We start from the raw sequence: 22,366 nt of genomic DNA on the forward strand, positions 1-22,366 counted from the left end.
CGCGACCATAGTCGCCCTAAGGGTCGAGCATGTTCTCTGTGTTGTCCACGTACTGCTTCAAGATGGTACGGTGGCATTTGGTGATGTGGAGCATGATGTCCAGCTCTTCGATGATGTCCTTGATCTCGCGCTGTAGTTTCCCTCCGGGTTGATATCCAGAAGAGGGACCTCCAATTGTGACGTTGACATCGCGCTCTTGGACCGGTACGCCTTGCTCGCGACTTCGGTCCACTTCCAAAGGCGGTTAAATGCTGCTGTTTGCTTATGCATCTTTGAATCAGAGAGGTTAGCACTGTCTCGATTACCGGCCTTCTGTACATAGATAGACATTGATGGAGGTACTCACAACGTTTCCAATGGCCTTGGAAAAGATGTCAATGGCTGGGGGTTGACTCGCTTCGATGCTGGTCCGGTCAAAGAAGACATTGGAACACTCATCGAGGATGATGAGACCCAGGTCGAACACGGTCCTGATTTGTGGCATTGTTTCGAGCCGCCGTCTGATGGATTTGTGAACGCCAGACGAATCGTGCTTGTTGACTCCGTATCGTTTCGGGAAGCACGTAATGATAGTCCTCTTGTCCAGAACCCACATCCAGAGTTGATCAACCATGATGACCCGCGATACCTTCCTGATACGCGACCTGCATTCGGCGCAGTCTCCTTTGATATTGAAATTTACGTGGTGGGGCCACCTGTTTTCCTTCTTGTCTTCCGTGCGGTCATACGTGTGATAGCCGTCAGAAGGGATTGTGGTTGCCCTGTAGACTACCTGGTCCCGGTCCCGTTTCTTGTTCGTGTTGAGTTTCCAATGGTATGCTTGGTCCAGGGTTCGACGAGGGTGAAGGGCGTATCGCCGCCCAGATACTTCTCAAGCAACTTCTTGTCGCGGTAGTTAGTCATGCCCTCGAATAATCTGGCTGCGTCCAACAAGTATTGCCCTAGTGGATGCTTGACTTTGAGCCGGTCGTTCTCTTCAAAACGCAGTGCGTCTGGAAAGTATTCCCTGGGAACAGTGCCCCCGAACGAATCAATTCTGGTGTTGCTTCTCTTAGGCGATATTGAGCTCGGCCGCGGGAGAAGACTTGAGGACCTGGTATTGTGAGAATTCACGCGCTTCTCTTTCATATCGTCTAGGTATTCCTTCTTTCTTCTTCGGTTGCGCTCCACGGTTTGTGTTATCGTGCGCGAGACTTCTCATGCTGTCTGCTCGTTTCCCAATGAAGGAAGGGCATCTACAAGCCTTAGTGAACGAGTAAAGAATACTGGTGCGTGAGGTAGAAACTTACGAATAACACCATACTTTCAGGTGAGGCGCCTGCTGTCATGTTGAGTTCTAGACGTTGATCAGCCAAGACAAAAGAAGCCGATATCAGATCCTGTATAGACATACCTGATGATGCAGTAATACATATAGGCTCCATATGCCTTGCATGTGGCGGTGCATTATCTCCTCCATGTAGCTGACTTCGCCAGAATGAATCGCGAAGAAGCATGTAGGCTCTGGTCTTGGGGGCTTTCTTTAGCTCGCGTCGTATGGCATGGCGATCTGGACGCTTTTCTCCGAAGTACCGAGACAGAGCATTCTGTATTAGTCGGGTTAGAGTAATGTATTGTTCAGAATATATAATAGTATTCAGTTAGTTACCTCAACCCACTGCCAATTTAGTTAGTCACTACTGCGTCTCTGCTTGTACGGGGGCGTGACTCACTATCATGTTGTTTGAGGGGAAGTGGAAGTACTTGATCCTCTCAGGATGTCGATCCTTGCTCATCAGGTTGACTTTTGCATTCTCTCCCAAGAGATCCAGCTTCGTCTTCTGGTCTGGGAAATCCCCCCAGACACGCTGGTCTGGGTTTTCCTCCCCTTCCAAGCCCCGCTCTTCCTCAGTACTAGCAGCTCCATTCTCTTTCCCCCTTCAGCCGGTATTGAATTATTGGAATGCTGATATCCCTTTCCAGGTTGTATTTGTCAGCCTTGGGAGTAATACCGTTGGTTGGTGGGTGTCTAATGTAGGTTTTAGTGACTCTCCACCTCTGTGAGCTTTCTCTAATCTTGGTATCCAAGTGAGAATCATGCGCATCAGTCTTAATGGCCTCACGTAAGATTCTCACTCGAGTGAGCTCTTTGTCGCAGTCTTCTTTCCAGGTCTCCCGCTTCTTTCTCGCCCGGTCCTTGGCCGAGAAGTTATGGCGAGGATCTGAACGCTCGGGACTGGGAACTGAATGCTCGGGGCTGAGACCTGCATGCTCGTAATGCTCGATCTCCTCTTTCCAGATTTGATTGCTCTCGTCGAAGAGGCTTTCGCGCTCATCGTATCTGAGGCAGCCGAGGTAGTGGAGCAGATGGTCACTTATGTAGTGGTCTTCCGAGCTGAGACACTTAACAGGCTTGAAATATGGAGGTTCCGATGATTGTCGGTGCTGAGGCTCTGCTGACATGGTGGGTACGGTTGATCTAATCTCGAGACGATACGATGGTTTGTCAGCAGTAGAAAGTCAGTGATATATCGAAGGGTTCATGCCTCGCATATAGTATGATAGCGGGCTGAGATGGCAACAATAATGTCGAGTTCATGGAGGTTAGTGCGAAGAGCCAGATCTTTATATTGTGCCGTGACTCGATGCACTATGATATCAACAAGGCCCAGATGGGGGTGGTTCAGCCGCACGTAATTATAGGTGGGTGGGAACAAGAAACGGGTACCCGTGGGAAGTCCCCAAAGAACGCAGCATGGCCGTCCGATCAGTAATCCTAAGATCGACATAGGTTGCTCTGAGTTCGGTGTGCAAAGGAATCACCTTCCGAAAGAGGCTTGCATTGGGCGGGAAAATGGCGCGATAATACATGCAGCGGGCAGGGATTATGAAAGATACCCTGGACACAGTAGGGTATATTTAGGAACAAGCTTTGTAAGGCTGTCAGAAACTCATGTCTGCATTTATTTCTTCCCTCCCCCATTCTCGTTTTCTTGGCCAATTCCTTTCTATCATTTATTCAAAACTCTGCTTTTGACATACGACCTATACCTTTCTGTCGCTTGCGACACATGGGTTGTCAGGGGAAGCTCGCTCCAAATCTTCTCCCCCAACCCCCTCTTTCATACATAGCTGAGTTGCATGCAAACTGTGCTAGATAATCTAATAATGGTGTAGGGAAATGCGGTTCAATTGGCTATGGCAAATGAACAGGCTGCCACTCACGCCACTGTGTTGGTTCAGCTGCTTATCAAAATGCTACCAGCTGCAGGCTGAGGCTGGCGTTTGCGAGTGAAACCCCGCTATTGGGGGCCATTTCCTGCCCTGGAGAGGAGAGCGAACCGGCAGCAAGGGATTGTCGGCTATGTGCTTGCTTTACGACATGCGTGTATAGTAGAATATGCCGATCCTATATGGCCGGCCAAGGTTACTTGTCGCGGCCACTCGCCCAGTTCTGGGAGGATGACCTCGTTGATCAAGAGCACTGTGTCCGGGCCGGAACTCTCGAGGCTGGGGACCAGGCCCTTGAAGATGGTTCATTCATCAGACCTTCTAGATCACCTACCGACTCTCGGCGTTAGTACTACTCTGTTTAGAATAAAATGGATGTCTCAGGAAGGAAACGAGGCTATTCCTCGAGTAATCGGTGAATCCATCCCTCTTGAAACACTGGGATAACGAGGAATAGCCACTGGAATAGGCAGGAATAGACCCCGAAAGTCGCTTACGAGGACGAGCAGCGATGATGATGAGGGTATTGTATGCCAGGTGTTTTCCAGCTATCCTGGGTGCTGGGTGGTGTCTAAGCTTTGGTAGCGAAGTGCCACTACAATCAATTTTGTCACGGGCCGCCGCCAAGATACATTTCAACTGTCTTAATTGATAAATGTATCTGTTCGTAGATTCTATAAACTTATACGAACACAAGTGACGAGAAACAGATCCCACTACAACTCATCCTTGACCCTCTCCGTTGGCGCAGGCTCTTCCTCAAACCGGCGACTCTTGGTATTCTTCTCGACGACCACCTCTTCTTCCTTCTTCTGCTCCCCGAGAACCTTCTGATCCGCACCATCGGCTTCCCCAGCCTCCACAGTCCCCTCTCCCGCCAGCTTGCTTCGGCGGTGGACGTCAGCGATCTCGTCATCATACACGGTCCACTCGGGCACCTGTCTTCGGGCCCGGTCCAGCTTGGGCTCCTTGGTCTGCGGGTTGTTGCAGAGGTCAATGGTGCGCGCCTCCTTCTGGCTCTCGTCGCTGCACCACGTCTCGCACCAGAGCCAGTTCTGCGGCAGACTGTGAATCGGAATCTGGAACTGCATGTGGTTGGGCAGGTCCTGGTCCAGGTTGCTCAAAGAATTCGGGTCGGCCGACAAGGTGTGGTACGTCTGGCGCAGCCGGTCGCCGGCTGCGAGCTCACGGAAGCGCCGCAGGTCGACCACGTAGAGCGCTGAAATGTGGTAGGGCAGGCCGCGAAGGTAGTTAGCCCAGTAGCCCTGCTTCCAGAACCGGAAGCCTTCCATCTCCGTCCGGCTGTCGCACATCGGCGTGAAACCGTAAGGCGCACCCTCCAGGTCGAGGTTGACCAGGTCGATCATGTCAGTGCGAACGATCTGGTCAGCGTCGACGAAAATGACCTTGTCCAGAGAGAGGGGGAAGAGAACATCAAGGAACAGGATCTTATAACCCCAGATCTCTCGTTGCTTCTCCTTCTGCTGGCGAAGCCAATGCGGCCACTTGTAAGTCACCATCTCGTATTTGAACCCGTACTCGGCGGCCAGATGGGGGATAAACTCCTTGAAGGATGGTGAAAGGAACTGCTCGATGAACCAGAACTTGACCGTGTGCTTGGTGTTCTTCATGACCGATATCATCATGATATTCAGCATACGTTCGTAGAGATGACCGCTGGCGACCGAGAAGATGTTGATTTCGGCATGCTCTTCAGCAGATGACTTCGCCTTGGCCTTTGAGCCCCCAAGGAGCCCCTCGGCGAACTTGAGGCCGCGCGAAAGGAGGTCGTTACCGCTATCCGATTCTTGGAGCACATCCTCCTTTTCCATACCGGGCTTGCGGATCACACGCGGGTACAGTGTGGTACCCTGAAAGTCCATGAGTGCAACTTCAGTTCCTTCATCGCCCGGGACAGCATTGAAACCTTTAGCTCCGACGCTCTCAATTGTGAAAATTTCAGAGCTTCGTCCTTCCTTCAGTTGGATGTTGTAGTATCCAGGGTTGGCCTTGAACTGAAAATAGCCAATGTTGGCCATGATGATGGTGTCTGCGAAGTTCGGGTCTTTCTCTGTGCCAAGGGTCAACTGGACACCACGTGGAGGGCTGCCCTGGCCATCTCTCGAGTGGCCTTCAATCAGGATATTTTCCAGCTCATACGTAGCGTCGATGTCCGACTTGACCGAGCTCAATTTAATGTTGTCCAGATCATGAACCGACTCCTTCGCGGCAACAAGCCAGGCAGGTGGAACATCCATGCCCAGATTGAGAAGTGCTTCAGATGGGATACCTTTGAATGTCGCTGTAGGTGATCGTACCTTCCCAACAGCATCGAATGATGGAGATGACTCCAGGACATACCGGTAGAATCGCTTGACAGGAAGTTCATCGATCCTGTCTCGCGGATTCAAGAAGATGCGCAAGTAAACACCGTCCAGCTCCGAGAGCACTTTCAGGATAGGGGCCCACTTTTGGCCTTGTTCGCTTGCTGGGTTAAGAACAGCAACGATATGAACGCTGGCCGTGGAGGGGTCTCCGACATGGATCATCGTTTGAGAGGATTCCCAATCGTCGTAGATTGTGGTTCGTATAGTTGGCGCTGATTCAAAGATACCCTCCGGAAGATCGGAGATGGTCGACATCGCAGTGATAGAGGTGATCTTGGCAGCAGCGAGCGGACCAGTGACCTTGGCAGTGAGGTTCAACGCTTCAATGGCCTTGTACACAGGAAGGATCCGGTGCGATTGTTCAAAATCGAGCAGTTGCTGGAAATCTTCTAGCTTGAAATGGAAAGCAGTAGCAATGGGACCAATGGCTCGGCCGTTGAGAATAAGAAACTGTTCGCCGGCGGCGAAACCAGTCGCTTCCAGGAAACGATGGAGTCCACGATCGAATGTAGGTGTGGCACCACTTTCAAATTTGCCATTAATAGCATTCTTCAACGTGTCAATATCTTCAGCCTCGAGTAACTTGTCCAAGGTCTCCTTCAAGGCGAAGTTGACTTCAGAGCCACTGCCGCCATCTTGAGGATTATGCACAAGATCCAGACGGATGCCGGGGTTGCCTCGCCGGAACTCAAGTGCCGACAACAGCAGTTGCAGGCCACTATCATTGGTGAAGTCGGCGACGACAGTCAAAATGGCCCAAGTCTCTTTGCTCGAATCCTCATTGGCCTCAATGACGGGAATGATGCTGAACAGATCACCGTGCTCAGTATGGACTTTGTGGACGTCCAACACCGTGAGGTCATTTGCATTCTCTGGGAAGATGTAGATGTTCCGTCTCGTGGGCTCGCCCTCGATGAAAAGACCGGGAATCCAGGTGTCCTCGTTGATACTGCCCATGAAAATACCTTGTTGGACCATTTGCAGATCTCCTCCGACAGCCATGCTCATAGATTGAAGCCAACCCTTCTCTCGAGGTATGGCTTGTCCGTTGATGAAAATCGGGGGAACAGCACTATCCGCACCGAGTCTTTCCACCCAGTGGTTCGCAAGCTCAATTTGCCTTGAGTGATGTTCCGATTCCAAGATTTGCGGGAGAGACAGAGCAACAGCTTCGGCTCGGAGAACCCGATCCTTGATAACCTTGTCCAATTGAGCTTGGTCTGCCTTGATGTGATTGCCAGCATACATCGCATCTAGATAAGCGATGAGAGTGGCAAGTCCGTAGTTCTCCAGAAGGTAATACACAACCTTTGCCTGCTCAGTAGCCTCTTTCGTCGGGGTCAACGGGACAAGACCAAAGCGAACAGGCAGCAAGCGCTTGATGAAACTTTGCAGTTGCTCGACGACAACATACAAATCATCAGGCTTTGTAAAATCCAATGGGACAATGAGATTGAACATATCCTTCCTAATGGGTGGAATCTGTCCTGGCATAGTGCGTTGGAGTAGCTAAACCCGGGTCAGTACAGTTTTGGCGAGTTAAAATAAGGTCCGGTTTGCAACTTACAGACATCAGACTCGTGGGATACCCGGCATATCTCTTGTCCTTCTCAATGTTATTGAGCCAGATAATAACTTTGCCCTCTTCAATCTCGTCCCTCCAGTCGAACCGCCGGGCATCGTCCTCCGTCTTCGCTGCGGTGATCTCACGGTGCCCAAGCAGCGAGACTGCCTCCTGGCCCGTGAACCCAATATCAGTGACGCCTTGGATGAGCTTGCGTTCCCTTCGAACCATGTCGATCAAGGTGTACGGTGTCATTTGTCGTTCAATCAGTTGCACACCATTCATCCAGAGTACGTTCATACCGCCCGGTAATTGGCCTCTATTCATGTAGTGCTCGGCAAGGAAAGCCGCGGATTCGTTGTGCGCCGCAATGGAGGTAGAGTAGTTGGGGAAGTCTCGAGTCAACTTCAACAATGCTTGGAATGGGTCCTCACTCTGCATAATGAATGAGGCTGCCTTCACGCCAAGAGAGGAAAGCTCGGAGTTGGAAAGGGGCTTCAGATCAGCCACCTCTTCTTCAGTGTCAAGTACAAGTTCCGAAGCTACAGGCTTATCAACGTGCGATTCCGCCTCTCGATCGTCAATAACGATGTAATCGGTTCGCTTGAGCTGGAGTTCGACACCGTATCCATTCACTGGCAATGGCTCCGCATCTTTTCGGTCTGCGGCACGATATCGTAAGCGATAAGAAATATCACCCTTGCGTGCCATTTCCGCCAGTTTTGCGTGGAAGGGCCCAAAGCCGGGTCCGGTGATATCAGCGTAGAGAATAACCGAAGGCCCTTTGCCCAGCGTGCGATCAAAAGGCAGTGTCCGAACTTGAGCATCCCCTTCGATTGTGGACTCGGCATGGGCAAGCGAGGGCGAGCAGTACTGTTTCCCGTCCATGAGAACCCAATCATCACAGTTCTCTTTCTTTTCTTGTAGCATGGGAGCGACTGCAGTCTCATGGTACTGATAATGCGCTTCGATCTTGGGCGCAGCAGCCCGCATGGACAAAGCTAGCTTGAATGTAGACAGCGCCTCTGGGCTCATAATGAGGCCATCTGTTTGTAATGTTTCCAGGAACAACTCATAAAGGTCCTTTTCCGTGGATGCGGTAGCGAAATGGCCACTAGCAACTCGATCGAGCAATGGAAAATAGGACTCGGGGTTCTCTCCGGCGGCCGACTCCCTGCATCCGGTGGTTAGTACCAGAGCCACCAGTACAAGATGGGCGACGGGGTTTGACAACATACAGAAGCTCGAGGAGATATGGCGGCGATGGGAACGCAGCCTTCATACCCACGTTCACGGAAGGCCCTGCCGCAACATGGTGACCATTGAAGCATATAGCCGCTAGCAATGTGGCGATGCCACATGGCAGCTTGAGGAGCTGTATCATCGTCGCAATCAGATTTTTTATTTATTCATGCGTCGCCATGTAGATATGAGACAGCTCGGTGTATCAGTGGCTCGAAAATCGTACGGCGCGTCTGAAGCAATATTCGTGGGTTCGCAAGCGATATCGACTTAGAAGTTTGGAGGGGCAGTTCCTGGCCAGCTCTCTTGCAACTGAAGCTTCCGGGAACTTTTCTGGTTACGTAAACCAGGTGGCAGTACGGAGTATGGTGGAGGAATCTGTCGAGAATTGCTACCGATGTCGGATATATATATATATATATAATATACACCTTTCACCAGATTTGTCTGCTCCAGGCAGTGGAAATAAGCAGATCTGTGCCTCGATTTGAGGACAATTGGTGATAATACAAAGATCTAGCTAGGGATTACAAGCAATTGACACCTTGCCAAAACCCCATAACGGCAAGTGGAAAGAAGCTGTACCAAGGAGGACTAGCGGCTGACGGCATGCATGCTTCTTTGGACTCAGAACGTTGTTATTTTAGGTCAACAGCCTAACCTACAGCGGTACCTAGTGGGGGTGGCAGGGGGCCTCAGGCCTGCTCAGGGGGTAGGTACGTGTGCGTGCCATCAGTCGCAGACTCACTTGCAGCTGCCCGCCCCTCGATAAGGTCGAACGGGTCTCTCTCAATTGAATTCAGTCAATCCCAATGCCAGGTGTCGGCGCCTGGAACAACCAATCTTCCTGGCCACTTTCCAGTGCAGCCCACCCACTAAAAAGCCACGGGCCAATCCCTGTCCAGCATCCATTGGAACCGGCCACGAATCGACATGAGAATTGTGGAGGCTCTCCCTTCAAGTCAGGCTGGCTTGATTGATTGTGTGGTGCGTGAAGTCAATCAATCACCTTGAACTGGACTTTGGACAGCTTGCAGGTCAGCTCTCAGCCTCTATCAGTCCAACAAGGCTGCCCATTAATGACCTCGTCACGAACACATCCCCTTCTTTTCCCTCTCTACTTGCATATTGCAATTCTCCTCGCCGACTGATTGTAGAACGGCACTCAATTGCGACGACGCCTATCCATTCATGACCTGAGCTTAGGGGCCACTCCTGCCTACTATTGCGACAATGGCTTCCTCGGGGATGTTGACCAAGGTTCGTTGATCCTGCATGCAAACGCCTTCTTCTCGCACGCGGCGCGACCATGTCCCCGTAGTCCTGTGTCTTTGGGGCTCAATATTGACTGTTTCCTAGTTCGAGTCTAAGTCCTCAAGGGCAAAGGGCATCGCCTTCCACCCCAAGCGGTAAGCACCCCCCCCCCCCAAAAAAGGACCAATTCGCATAATGTGCCCCGGGCTAATAAGGACTTCATAACAGACCATGGATTCTTGTCTCCCTTCACTCCTCCACTATCCAGCTGTGGGACTATCGCATGGGTACACTGATCGATAGATTCGAAGAACACGATGGCCCTGTCCGAGGCGTCGATTTCCACAAGACCCAGCCTCTCTTCGTCTCCGGTGGCGACGACTACAAGATCAAGGTCTGGTCGTACCAGACAAGAAGATGCCTATTCACATTGAACGGCCATCTCGACTACGTGCGAACCGTCTTCTTCCACCACGAGCTCCCCTGGATTATCTCCTCCTCGGACGACCAGACCATTCGGATATGGAACTGGCAAAACCGATCCCTCATCTGCACCATGACCGGTCACAACCACTACGTCATGTGCGCCCAATTCCACCCCAAGGATGATCTTGTCGTCTCAGCGTCCCTCGATCAATCAGTCCGTGTATGGGATATTTCCGGCCTCCGAAAGAAGCACTCGGCGCCAACCTCTATGTCATTCGAAGACCAGGTCGCCCGCTCGAACGCTCAACAAACAGACATGTTCGGTAACACTGATGCTATGGTCAAATTTGTGCTGGAGGGTCATGATCGTGGTGTTAACTGGGTGGCCTTCCATCCAACTGCACCCCATATTGTTTCTGCAGGCGATGACCGACTTATTAAGTTGTGGCGATTCAGCGAGACCAAAGCATGGGAGGTGGACACTTGCAGAGGGCATTTCCAGAACGCTTCAGGCTGCCTGTTCCACCCTCACCAGGATTTGATTCTATCCTGCGGCGAAGACAAGACGATTCGCGTCTGGGACTCACAAAAGCGCACGGCGGTCCAATCCTTTAAGCGAGAGAACGATCGATTTTGGGTCATTGCTGCCCACCCCGAGATCAACTTGTTCGCGGCCGGTCACGATAACGGTGTGATGGTATTTAAGCTGGAAAGGGAACGACCAGCTTCTACAGTACACCAGAACTCGCTGTTCTTCATCACCAAGGAAAAGCACGTTCGCTCCTACGATTTCCAGAAGAACCAGGAGAGCCCGACATTGCTTTTCTCTTAAGAGACTGGGAAGCGCCTGGGTGCCCCCTCGAACTCTGTCTTACAACCCGGCCGAGAGATCTGTTCTGGTCACTTCGCCCTCCGACGGTGGCTCGTATGAGCTGATCAACCTCCCTCGCGATGGCTCAGGTGCTCTGGATACAAACGACTCAAAGCGTGGCCAAGGTAATTCGGCTATTTTTGTTGCTCGCAACCGTTTTGCCGTCTTGAACACGGCTTCTCAGACTGTTGATATTAAGGATCTCTCCAACAATATTGCTCGATCGTTCAAGCCTCCGGTTGGAACCACGGACATCTACTTCGGCGGCACCGGCAACCTGTTGATTATCACTCCTACCGCTGTTCACCTCTACGATATCCAGCAGAAGAAGAGCATTGCCGAGTTGGCTGTCAACGGCGTCAAATATGTGGTTTGGTCGAATGATGGTCTTCACGCCGCTCTGCTCAGCAAGCATAATGTGACCATTGTGACCAAGACTCTCGAGCAAGTCAGTACACTCCACGAAACAATTCGTATCAAGAGTGCCACCTGGGACGACGCTGGCGTTCTTCTCTACTCGACCCTCAACCATATCAAGTACACTTTGATGAACGGCGACAACGGCATTGTCCGCACTCTGGACCAGACTGTATATCTTGTGAGGGTGAAGGGTCGCAATGTGTACTGTTTGGACCGCGGTGCCAAACCTAAGGTGCTTATGATCGATCCGACCGAATACCGCTTCAAGCTATCCCTAGTCAAGCGCAACTATAAAGAGATGCTCCACATCATTCGCACTTCAAGTCTGGTTGGCCAGTCTATCATTTCATACCTGCAGAAGAAGGGTTATCCCGAGATTGCCCTCCAATTCGTCCAGGATCCCGCTACTCGCTTCGAGCTCGCTATCGAGTGCGGAAATCTTGACGTTGCAGTAGAGATGTGCAAGGAGCTTGACCGACCAGCGCTATGGAAGAGACTGGGCGACGAGGCCTTGGCGCATGGCAACCATCAAGTTGTTGAGATGTCCTACCAGAAGCAGAAGCAGTTCGACAAGCTGTCTTTCCTCTACCTTTCTACTGGTGACCACAGCAAGCTGGCCAGGATGGCCAAGATTGCAGAACACCGTGGAGACTTCACTGCACGATTCCAAAATGCTCTGTATCTTGGAGAAGTGGAAGATCGGATACAGATGTTCAAGGAGATTGATCAATGTATGTTTTACGACTCTTCCTTCCGAATTGCTCTACTGATTTGTTTTTAGACCCGCTTGCATACATGACTGCAAAGGCGCATGGCTTAGAGGAGGAATGCCAGTCTATTCTCGAAGTAACTGGCATTACCGAGGACCAGCTGACTCTCCCTGAATTTGGGGAGGCCATTGCTCCGCCTCAACCCGTTGTCCCTACTTACAAGGCGAACTGGCCCACAAAGGCCACCTCTCAATCGTTCTTCGAGAAGGCCCTTGCTGGCCAGCTCGAGGGCATGAATTTGGAGGACGAGCCTGCCGCAGCCAATGGACTTGATGACGAATTTGCTGAAGACGACAGCGCCGCCAAGAAGAACGGCGCAATGGATGTTGATGAGGACGAGGACGTCGCAGGCTGGGACATGGGTGATGTCGAGATACCCGAAGCCGACGCCGACTTTGTCAACGTGGAGAGCGCAGACGCTGGCGGCGCTGCAGTCAGTGAGGCAGATATGTGGGCTCGAAACTCGCCCCTGGCGGCTGACCATGTCGCTGCAGGATCTTTCGAGAGTGCGATGAACTTGCTCAACCGCCAGGTTGGTGCCGTCAACTTCGCGCCGCTCAAGCCTCGATTCCTTGAGATCTACTCGGCCACGAAATCCTACCTTCCCGCCACAGCTGGCTTACCGCCTTTGGTCAATTATATCCGCCGGACACTTGATGAGACGGATCCTAGAAAGGTCCTCCCCATCGTTCCTCGTGATCCTGAATACATCACGACAAACGACCTGCAGAGGGGATACGATGCGATGAGGAGCAACAAGCTTGAAGACTGCTTGGCGGTTTTCAAGGGTGTTTTGCATTGCATGTTCCTCAATGTGGTGTCTTCGGAAGCGGAGGCAGCGGAAGCGAAGAAACTTATTACCTCTGCCGGTGAATACGTGGTTGCGATGATGATTGAGCTTGCGCGGCGACAACTTGGCTCGCAAGACGAGGTCAACGCAAACCCTGCATTATTAAAGCGCAGCTTAGAGCTGTCGGCATACTTCACAATCCCCAAGATCCACGTCCCCCATCGCCAATACACCCTGTTCAGTGCGATGAACTTGGCCAACCGGAGCAAGAACTACAGTTCTGCGCTCAGCTTTGCCAGTCGTATCTTGGCAAATGGCGGCACGGGCAGAATCACCGACTCGGTAAGCCTCCTATTACCCACTCAACTCAATGACGTTAGACTAACCATGTGAACCACAGGCCAAGAAGATGAAGGCGGCGTGCGAGCGCAACCCTCACGATAACGTCGAAATCGAGTTTGACCAGTTTGCAGAATTCGATATCTGTGCAGCATCGCATACCCCTATTTACAGCGGATCAGCGTATGAGGAATGCTCCTTCGATGGTGCCAAGTACCACTCGAAATACAAGGGCACTGTGTGTGTTGTCTGCGAGGTTTGCGAAGTTGGTAAGCATGGAAGTGGACTCCGGCTCTTCGCATAGATATGGGTTCGGGGCATTGGTCAGCGGAAAATGATGAGATGAGAAAGGGGAGCCCTAAATAGATCATGTAGATCGAACTGTGAACTCTCTGCGAGTCGGTGTAATTCTCCACAGCGAAGCAAAAAAGGAATAGTTACTTACCTCTTAGACGCGGCAAAAAGGAAGGTGTGAGCGTGGGCTGTTTGATGGTCGGCTGCCTGCGCACCCATCCTCCTGGGCGCGGTGGTGATACAGTTGGCACCACTATAAAAATCTCTGGCAATTCTAAAACATTCTTCATATTTGACGGTGGTCCTTGACATGAATATTGTGACTGTCCCAGCTTCCCACTCGACTTCATTCGACCAGTTCAGGGTCAACGTGGACCCTACACTCACCAGCCGATCATATATCTCTAAGTATTGGATTTTCCCCATTTCGACGCCAATGCTTGGAGAAAAAGTTACAAAAAAAGCTCGAAGAGCGTCACTGCCCTCATATTGTCCATTGGCCTCATGTCGTCGATTGAGAGGCAATATTCAGTGCGTACAGGAAGTACATTCTAATGTTTGTCAAAAGGGGCAAGTGAGATGATGAGCTAGTGACGCAACTACAACCTACGCTGACAGCCGACTACTTTTTCCCCAGGGCCGAACCCGGTTTCCTTAGAGCTATATAGTTGTTGGCAGTTCTAGGGAACTTAAAGGTCAGGTGGTAACTATTTAATCAACCGAAGCATTTGTGAAGCCCTCGCCAAAGATGAAGCCCCTGCTTCGGCCTTCACGTAACGGATATGATGCGAACACCTAAGACTAGGCTGGTTGTACGAAACGGTGGTATGCAAGTGGTTGGCTATTGTCGGTTCATTAATCAACATTAAGACTTTCAACTACGGGGTCAAAAAAGGTGCTTGGGGTAGCAGTAGTTCTCTATTTTACGAGTAATGCTGGCCCATATGCCAACCGCCTGCCTTGCCTTTTGAGTTCTATGCAAATCTGCCAGCTCTAAAGGTCTTGGCTTTGCCACGCAATTTCATATTCATGGTGTTACAGCTAAATAGCGCCCTGCCGGCGTGCTAGCATTGTGCCCCCAATGGGTATGCCGCCCGCTGGTTGAAGCAGTAGCAGTAGGCTCCAGACACAGTGGTCCCTTGTGGACATTTGCTTAGACGATGGTCTCCAGCTCCCGCGCGTACCCCAGCGTGTTCTCGATGACCATCTGTGAAATTTCCTTCTCCTCCTCACCTGCCTCGGCCGCTGTGGGGAAGTAGATGGTACCGTCCCTAACGGCCCAGCCACGTTGGCGGGCAAACTCCACCACGGCGCCCTCGGAGTCGAGGAATAACAGCGACTTGGTACTACTAAGAGGCAAAGACGGGTAGGCGCGCTCGGAAGAAGAAGCAATCTCGGACCGGATTTGGGATGTAAGAATCTATTTGCGTGAGTTTGTTAGCCAAGCGGTCGAGGTGGTATCATGGGGCCCGGGAGGGGGCTGGGTGAGTCAAATCAAATGGGGGCAAAAGTAACGTACCTCGGAGAAAACACCGTACTCTTCGCTGGGGACCTCGCCCTTCTTCATAGCCTTCCACACCCGATCGTAGCTGCCCTCCATGAGCCATCGCTCCAGCTTGACGGGGTAGCCCAGGAACCGGTCGCTCTCGATGCGGTCGGGGCCGTCGATGCCCTCGCGCGTGCCGAGGCTCTCGAGCTCGCTGTGGAACTCGGCGTAGCGGCCCTGCGTCAGAAGCAGCAGCAGGTATAGGCCCGTGACCTTGTTGCGCATCTCGGCGTCGGGCTGGAGCTGGACCGAAGGCAGCTCGTAGAAGGGCTGCAGCTGCGACAGGTAGCGCGTGAAGGCGTCCGGGTTGCGGGCGCGGATCGAAGCCAGGGCGCCGTGCTCGTAGACGCTTCGGGCGAGCAGCAGCAGGCTGGCGGGGGCGTTGGCGGTGGGCGTGAGGGCGTTGAGCTGCAGCAGTGACAGCTTGGCTTTGGAGAGCAGGCTGCTGGCTTCGGCGTAGGGCAGCGAGGGATTGGATTGTAGCTGGGTGATGATTTGTTGGAGTGTGCGTTCGGCAGCCATCTTGGTCGACTCTGGGGGGGTGCTGGCTGTTGCTGTTGGGGTGGTTGTTGTTGGGATTGCAGCAGATGTGGACGTGGATAAGACCGGGTTGACCGTCGGTGTCGTCGTGGTCTTTCCCAAATGCCCGAGTTCTGAAGGTACGGTAGATACACTGAGACTACTTTCTCGGTGTACTAACGGTGGTGCTGGATGATTCACCGGAGTTATTTGCAGGTCCGTAATTAGAAGTTGTTTAGTTGTTGGCGGTTTGGTGATTTGGACTGTTCGTGATGATGATCTCCGGTTGGTCGAGGCGAGGCGACGCAACCAAGCTCTCAGCCTGGCCACTCCATGCCTTGGGCCCAAGTGGGCCTGGGCCTTAGCCATTGTGGGCATGGAGCTGGCTGAGCTGAGCTTGGTTGAGCCACACTTAGTGTGATGCAATAATTGTGGCTGATGTTGGTGCATTGCCTAAAACTCTCCAGTCTGTCTCCAGCTCAGTCTTCACTTACAATACGGAAACACTCAGTCGTTTTGCCGATAATATTTGATTGGAAACTTATCATGGATGCATCACACCTATCTATCTATATGCTCACTCGGAGCCACAAACAAATTATGTCACATGAGCTTCTCTGTGTCTTGATACCCTAAGGTTCTATCAGATGGACTTATGGGCTGTCTCCTGACTGGAGAGTACACACAAATTTAGGTCACATGCATTCTTTGGGTTGGCCAGAGGTTTAAGGTATTATTCCCAACACCGTCTACCCAAGGATGAAGACTACCTTGCAAAAGGGCTCAACTTCTCAAAAATAGACCAGCACAGCCAGTATATATATAGTACAAAATCTTGTAGGCAAGCAAGTTGGTGAAGCTTAGACGGATGCCAGTCGGGCCTCAATCCCAACAGCTCCCTTCCTCCATCCCTTTGCATTTGGGCTGCAATAATATCGAGTCTTGCCGCGTATCATCAATTGGAGAACCACGGCTATACAGAAGTTAGGTTATTATTCCCATCGGTTTGCAATGCGTAAGCTGACAGACTACACATATGACTACTAATGTCGCGGTAGTTTCCGGGATATCTTGCGGCTTGTTTATGCAATCTCCGGGACCGAACAAAGATGCAAGCTGCACCGCATTTGCAATTACTCTTCGTAGCGAAGGTAGTAAGGAGTTCGGAGTATCCTAAAATAGATTCATTGCGAGGCTATGCTTTGGGTGCTTTGTGGGCTCTCAGAGGCGCCAACAGGAAGTAAACCAACGGTTTTAGTAGAAGTAGTATATGGTGGTGTCGATAAACAAGCACTCATTGGCGATGCACCACAACGGACCCGGCTGGCCGGGTCTGGTGACATTTAAAGCCCCCAATACTGGCCGTTGACGGTCCAACATGAGCAGCTCTAACCAGAGGTGGTCGTTAGGAATGCCTGGGATGGAGGCACATGAGCTTGTTCTATTTTGAGTGTTGTCCGGTAGCACTTGTAACATCCCGCGATAACAGACAACGAAGCAAACAGAACTGTGCCTCAACCTTCACTTTGGAGATCCGACAGGCTCGACCGTACTTAATCCAAGCATCAGCATCCTCGCTCCGTAGCTTTTGTGGCATTTTCACAGCCCTTCCCCTTGTCTTTACCCAAGATCCCATACTCCTTCAAAGGCTGCTAGAGACAGAAAAACCACGTGCACCACGTCCACCCCACACCCATCTTGAAATGACGTCTTCCCCTCCTGCATAAAGTACAATCAGGGGACCCGAATCACGAGGGCAGTTCAAACAAGAGAGTGTGTGTTTCTGAATATACCATCCAATCCGACCATCGTCAAACTTCAATACAGGAACAGTGGCTCATCTCAATCCGACTTCCATTCACTTCGATGGTCAGGGTTGATGAGTAGAAGGAATATCTGGCATCAGGTAAGCTTACAACTTATTACTACGACCTTGTCCCACTTGGAATATGCATGCACCAGATTGGGGGTCTTCGCGGGACGTTACAGGGGTTCTTGGCTCTGTCTCCTAGTGGGTTGCAGCGCACGTTTACAAGTTCTGGCCTCCCGCTCTCTCTCCCAATCGTCAGCGGGGAATTAGCGACCCGAGCCGGAACACTGTATCGCATCGTCAAACCTCTGATTCAAGTTCGTCTGATGGCGTGGCAGAACCCTGTGTGTATTCACTGAACTGCATACTCAGCCAGTTCATGGAACATGGAGTTTTGAAAATTCAGGGGAGCTGCAGCTAGCTTTCGACTCTGTCCCATGTCAAGCATCTTGCTATTCGTCTGCCTGGATTGTTGGACTACCTGAAATCGATAGCTCAAAGCCCACCCGATGCCCTCAGCGGCGGCGGGCAATGTGCCTGGTTTCAACTCCACACTCATCATCTCCTTCAAACAAAGGCCTCTGGGTTTCTTATGCAACTGGCACTGAGAATGCGAACGACGACGGACGGCCCTGCGCGTCCAGCCCACCAAAGCCCACTTCAAGTTTAACCGCTTCTCGCTGCCCCGACTGGAATTCGGCCTGAACGACCAACTTGCTCCAAATTCCTCAAGAACGTGGTTGTCTCTCCTCTGGCCGCACACGGAAAATTAGCCACGCGAAATCTTTGGAACACTGAGACACCAACGTTCAGAAAGACAAATCGTTGATTAAAGCAAGCTACACGCAGTTGCCGATTCCACGGGCTGCCTCACCTCATCTCGCCTGCCACCAAAGCTCCGGTTCTTCTTGCTCGGAAGTCGGCTCCAGATCAAGGGCTGAGCTCATTATTCCGGGCAGCAGGCTGACGACGACACAGCCATTGAGACTAAATCCCCATTTTCCAGGTTTATTAGTGCGTCCCGCCGAGTAAGGAGAGGACCTGTCCAGTGCCTGTCTGCCTGTCCAGGTCGACGCGCAGCGCAACCCAACTATTTTAGAGAGGGCCAGAACCCACCCGCTTGCAGCTCAAATCAGACCCCGCCACCATCCATCTACATACCTCTTTGCCTGCCTCCATACATCTTGTATACATCCTTCTTGTACATAGCTGTAGGGGTCGTAAAGGGCGTCAGCTTTCATTCTGCAGCCGCAATATCCTCCCTCCTTGGATTATCATCCTTCCAAAGAAGACGATTGGTTCGGGCCCATTGTGCTGACAGTTTGATTGTTTTCTTTGTTTATGCAGGATCGGAACAGCCGCAGCAAAGACCCAACCCAAATCCCGCCAACATGTCGCATCTTGGAGCCACCTTTTATCCTGGGACCGACGACTACTATATGCCCGAGGTCGTCGCCCCAGCACCGCAGAGGTAAGAGACCAGTTTGTTTTAGCATCTTTGCATCAATTCCAATTTCCTTCGAGGCATCCCATTACGTCGCATCTTTGTCTGGTTGCGTGCGTCATTTGGGGGCCCAACCCTTGCTGCCAATCGTCTCGTCCGATCCCATCGATCAAGGCGGGGGTACCCGAAAAGCTAACGAAAAGTGCCGCTACCACAGGGTAATGCCAGAGGTCCCTCAGAACATGCAACAGGACCTCCAGCGAATGGAACTTGAAGCTCGCTCTCCCGAATCCAGAAACGGCGGCAACCGTAGCTCATCAGCCGGCGGTGCACAGTCTCGGCACGGCCGCGAACCTTCGCTCTCGACCATCCTCCATACCGGCTACGGCCAACAGTACCAACAGCAGCAACAACAACAACAACAACAACAACAACAACAACAACAACAACAAACAAAGGACATGCGCGACTTGCCGTCCTTCTCGCCCTTCCCCAAGGTGGAAGGCGAGCACATTCCGCCTGGTGACGATGAGAAGGAAGCCGTGTTGGCCGAGAGCCGCCAAACTGTGCTGCACTCGAATGATCCGGACATGCAAATTTGCTGGGCTCGGGATGTACTAGCCTACGTCGAAATCGCCGCCGAATCCGCCGCACGAGACTTCGAGCTGACCCAGACGCCTGGAAGCCGCGATCCTCGGCCTGTCACCCCCAAGATCGAGCACGAACTTCGTATGGATGCCTTGAACATAATCAACTATCTCGCCGAACAGAAGCACCCTGAGGCTGTTTTCATCAGAGGAAAGTGGTGGGAATTCGGCCGGTTTGGTTTCAGGCAGGACAAGAAGCAGGCATGGGCCGACTACGACGAGGCGGCACGAGCAGGATGGGGCCGCGCCGACTACAGAATAGGAATGCTCTACGAGAACTCCAATGATGCTGAGAAGGCCCTCAAACACTACGAAATGGGCTTGCAGCAGAACGATTCGGCAGCATCCTATCGCTTGGGCATGATCTATCTGATGGGCCAACATAACCAACCGCGAGATGTTCAGAGGGGCCTGGAGCTTATTCACGACGCCGCTAGCACCGCCGATGAAGACGCTCCTCAAGGTGCTTTCGTTTATGGCATGCTTATCGCCAAAGACCTCCCGGACGTCAACATACCCGAGGGCTTGCTGCCCACTGATATCAATGCAGCGCGGAAATACATCGAAAAGGCCGCGTATCTGGGATTCGGGAAGGCGCAGCTGAAGATGGGTCAGGCCTACGAGCTTTGTCAGCTAGGATGCGAATTCAGCCCTGCGCTTTCCCTCCACTACTACGGGCTGGCAGCGAGACAAGGCCAACCAGAAGCTTGCCTTGGTGTCAGCAGATGGTTCCTGTTCGGGTACGACAACACGTTTGCCAAGAACGAACAGCTGGCCTACAAGTACGCACAACTTGCCGCCAAGCAGAAGCTCCCCACAGGCGAGTTCGCCATGGGCTACTACAGCGAGATTGGTATACATGTGGAAAAGAACTTGAGAGAGGCTAGGAAGTGGTACGAACTGGCAGCGGAACACGGCAATACGGATGCTGTCGGACGATTGGAGGGACTGTCTCAAGAAAAGTCCCTATCTAAGCAGGATCACGAAACGACAACTTTAACGAGGATAAAGTCCCAATACGGGTCGCAGCGAGGGAAGCGTCCAGACAGGTTCAAGCAACCCGTCGCTGCAATGCCTGCCGTGACCGAACGCGAGTCCCCGCGGCCATCGCCTGGGGTTTCCCCTCATCCTTCCCCCAGAGGGGCGCCGTATGACAACGCTGACCCGTCTGATCCAAGAGGGCCAGCCTTCACCGTTAATCTGGCTAGCCGCCCAAAGTCGAGTGCGCCCTATCCCGAGGATGACCGACCAAATCCTCTCACTCTTCCGCGAGCCAGGTCTGCGGCGCCTTACCCGGAAGACGATATGAGGCAACCCCATTCTCCACACTACAATGCCGGCATGCGCCCCTCGGCTGATCGGCCAGGGAGCGCCTTTGGTATCCGGACACAGCAGACCGGTCCTGGTATGCGCCAGTCACAATCAACCGGTCAAATGGGGGGCAACAACCTTATTCCTCCCGCAGGAATGGATCCAAACCGTGGTCGGCCTGCTTCTGCCGGTTGGGGGGGCCCTCAAGTACCGCAAGGGTATAAGGGCTCCAACCCTGCCGGTGACTACCGCTCGCAATCGGCCGTTTACGATCAGCGGCTTCCTGGTGGTCCGCCTCAGGGCAGCCCAGCACACGGCCGACACAATCCACATATGCCGCCTCAGAACCAGTACCCGCCGGGTGGAGGGTACGGGCCATCTGGCGGCGCTCAAGCAGGAAGAGACTATGGTCAACGTATGTCGTCACAAGACAACTATGGCGGAAGAGCTTCAGCTGCTCCCAACATGCCATCTCCCAGTATGAGTGGCGGTGGCGGCCCTGGCCCTCGTATGGGTAATGCCAGACCACCACAGCTTCCCTTGAAGCAACATACAATGGACGGTGGTGGGCGGTCCAGCGCACCCCCGTCCCAAGCACGGCCCAACTTGCCGTCGCCGGCTCCAAGCACCAGCACGGCCAACTCAGCAGCCACAGCGCCTGCGGGCCCCCCCAAACCCAAGCCCAAGCCAGGTCCCGCTACATTCGAGGAAATGGGTGTCCCAGTCGGCAAGGCTGAATCTGATTGCGTAAGTCCCGCTTTTAATGTCCTGGTCCCCAAGAAAGGTGCTAATCTCCCAACTTTGTACAGTCTGTCATGTAAACTTCGGTTTACCGTATGCCTCCGATAGATGATGGATAGACCAGATCAGCCTTGGATGCTGCCTCGGGCTTTTTTTTTCTCTTTTGACATGCATTACGGAATCTCTTTGCTTTTTACAGTGATACCATGTTATTCGGGGAGGAGCCAGTGCCCATGTCTAGAAAAAGGCAGCGGAGGAGCGTGCCAAGGATGTTCACCACCGTTGGATAAACGAATCATATAAGGAAGAGAAACGTGGTGTATGTAGTTCCCCTGGAAAAAGATATTCGAGCCCCCTGTCTTGTAATACATATTGTTATATCAGTGAGCTTTAGTCAGACTCAGTGCAATACGAAGGTCTAACATGGTAGCAAGTAATAAGACTCGCCGTGATGAGCAAATCACTCAGTATTTTGGTTCGTGAGCATTGCAAGTGACATTGTCGTAGCCCTGTTGGCTGGCGCCTATCATTTGCCATAATGAGGAAAGCTACCTGAATGGAGCAGATGGGTAGCAGCCACGCTAGATGGGGTACTGTATGTAGGGACTCAGGTGGGTTCTGACAGCAAAGTAGGGTTTCGGGAGGATCTGGCGTCAAGATGATCTACTGCGGGGGTCATGGGCCAAACCATGACGATGAGATCGGCAGCCCAATCCATGGTTTGCGGGAGGTAGAACCAACGATCATCGTTACAATACTGTGAAGTTCAGAAGAAGTTACC

At 52.3% G+C, this 22,366-nt stretch overlaps 5 protein-coding genes across 5 annotated transcripts; 2 read left to right on the forward strand and 3 right to left on the reverse strand.

Annotated features, from left to right (window-relative positions):
* Positions 1–16: 16 nt before the first annotated feature.
* On the reverse strand, positions 17–2,442 carry PG994_003502 (uncharacterized protein; the record flags this gene model as incomplete). Its single annotated transcript, XM_066854911.1, has 8 exons — positions 17–231; positions 343–644; positions 773–1,164; positions 1,290–1,336; positions 1,394–1,586; positions 1,649–1,657; positions 1,713–1,909; positions 2,103–2,442. The coding sequence occupies 8 exons, from the start codon at positions 2,440–2,442 to the stop codon at positions 17–19; spliced, it is 1,695 nt and encodes a 564-aa protein (XP_066719189.1).
* A 1,484-nt stretch (positions 2,443–3,926) lies between these two features.
* PG994_003503 (UDP-glucose:Glycoprotein Glucosyltransferase) lies at positions 3,927–8,545 on the reverse strand (the record flags this gene model as incomplete). Its single annotated transcript, XM_066854912.1, has 3 exons — positions 3,927–7,106; positions 7,165–8,335; positions 8,400–8,545. 3 exons carry the CDS (start codon positions 8,543–8,545, stop codon positions 3,927–3,929), a joined length of 4,497 nt encoding a protein of 1,498 aa, XP_066719190.1.
* Positions 8,546–9,617: 1,072 nt separating this feature from the next.
* On the forward strand, positions 9,618–13,577 carry PG994_003504 (coatomer WD associated region; the record flags this gene model as incomplete). The annotated part of the gene is made up of 6 exons (XM_066854913.1): positions 9,618–9,663; positions 9,763–9,812; positions 9,886–10,858; positions 10,917–12,105; positions 12,156–13,276; positions 13,335–13,577. Exons 1-6 carry the CDS (start codon positions 9,637–9,639, stop codon positions 13,575–13,577), a joined length of 3,603 nt encoding a protein of 1,200 aa, XP_066719191.1. The 5' UTR covers positions 9,618–9,636.
* Positions 13,578–14,720: 1,143 nt separating this feature from the next.
* Positions 14,721–15,635, reverse strand: PG994_003505 (uncharacterized protein; the record flags this gene model as incomplete). The annotated part of the gene is made up of 2 exons (XM_066854914.1): positions 14,721–14,987; positions 15,087–15,635. 2 exons carry the CDS (start codon positions 15,633–15,635, stop codon positions 14,721–14,723), a joined length of 816 nt encoding a protein of 271 aa, XP_066719192.1.
* Positions 15,636–18,833: 3,198 nt separating this feature from the next.
* PG994_003506 (Chitin synthase activator) lies at positions 18,834–21,665 on the forward strand (the record flags this gene model as incomplete). Its single annotated transcript, XM_066854915.1, has 3 exons — positions 18,834–18,913; positions 19,104–21,591; positions 21,654–21,665. 3 exons carry the CDS (start codon positions 18,834–18,836, stop codon positions 21,663–21,665), a joined length of 2,580 nt encoding a protein of 859 aa, XP_066719193.1.
* Between the last annotated feature and the right edge of the window lie 701 nt (positions 21,666–22,366).

The sequence above is a fragment of the Apiospora phragmitis genome, assembly GCF_038363925.1.
Source record: "Apiospora phragmitis strain CBS 135458 chromosome Unknown utg000004l:1.0-3135199.0:1.0-3139288.0, whole genome shotgun sequence".
Lineage (NCBI taxonomy): Eukaryota > Fungi > Ascomycota > Sordariomycetes > Amphisphaeriales > Apiosporaceae > Apiospora > Apiospora phragmitis.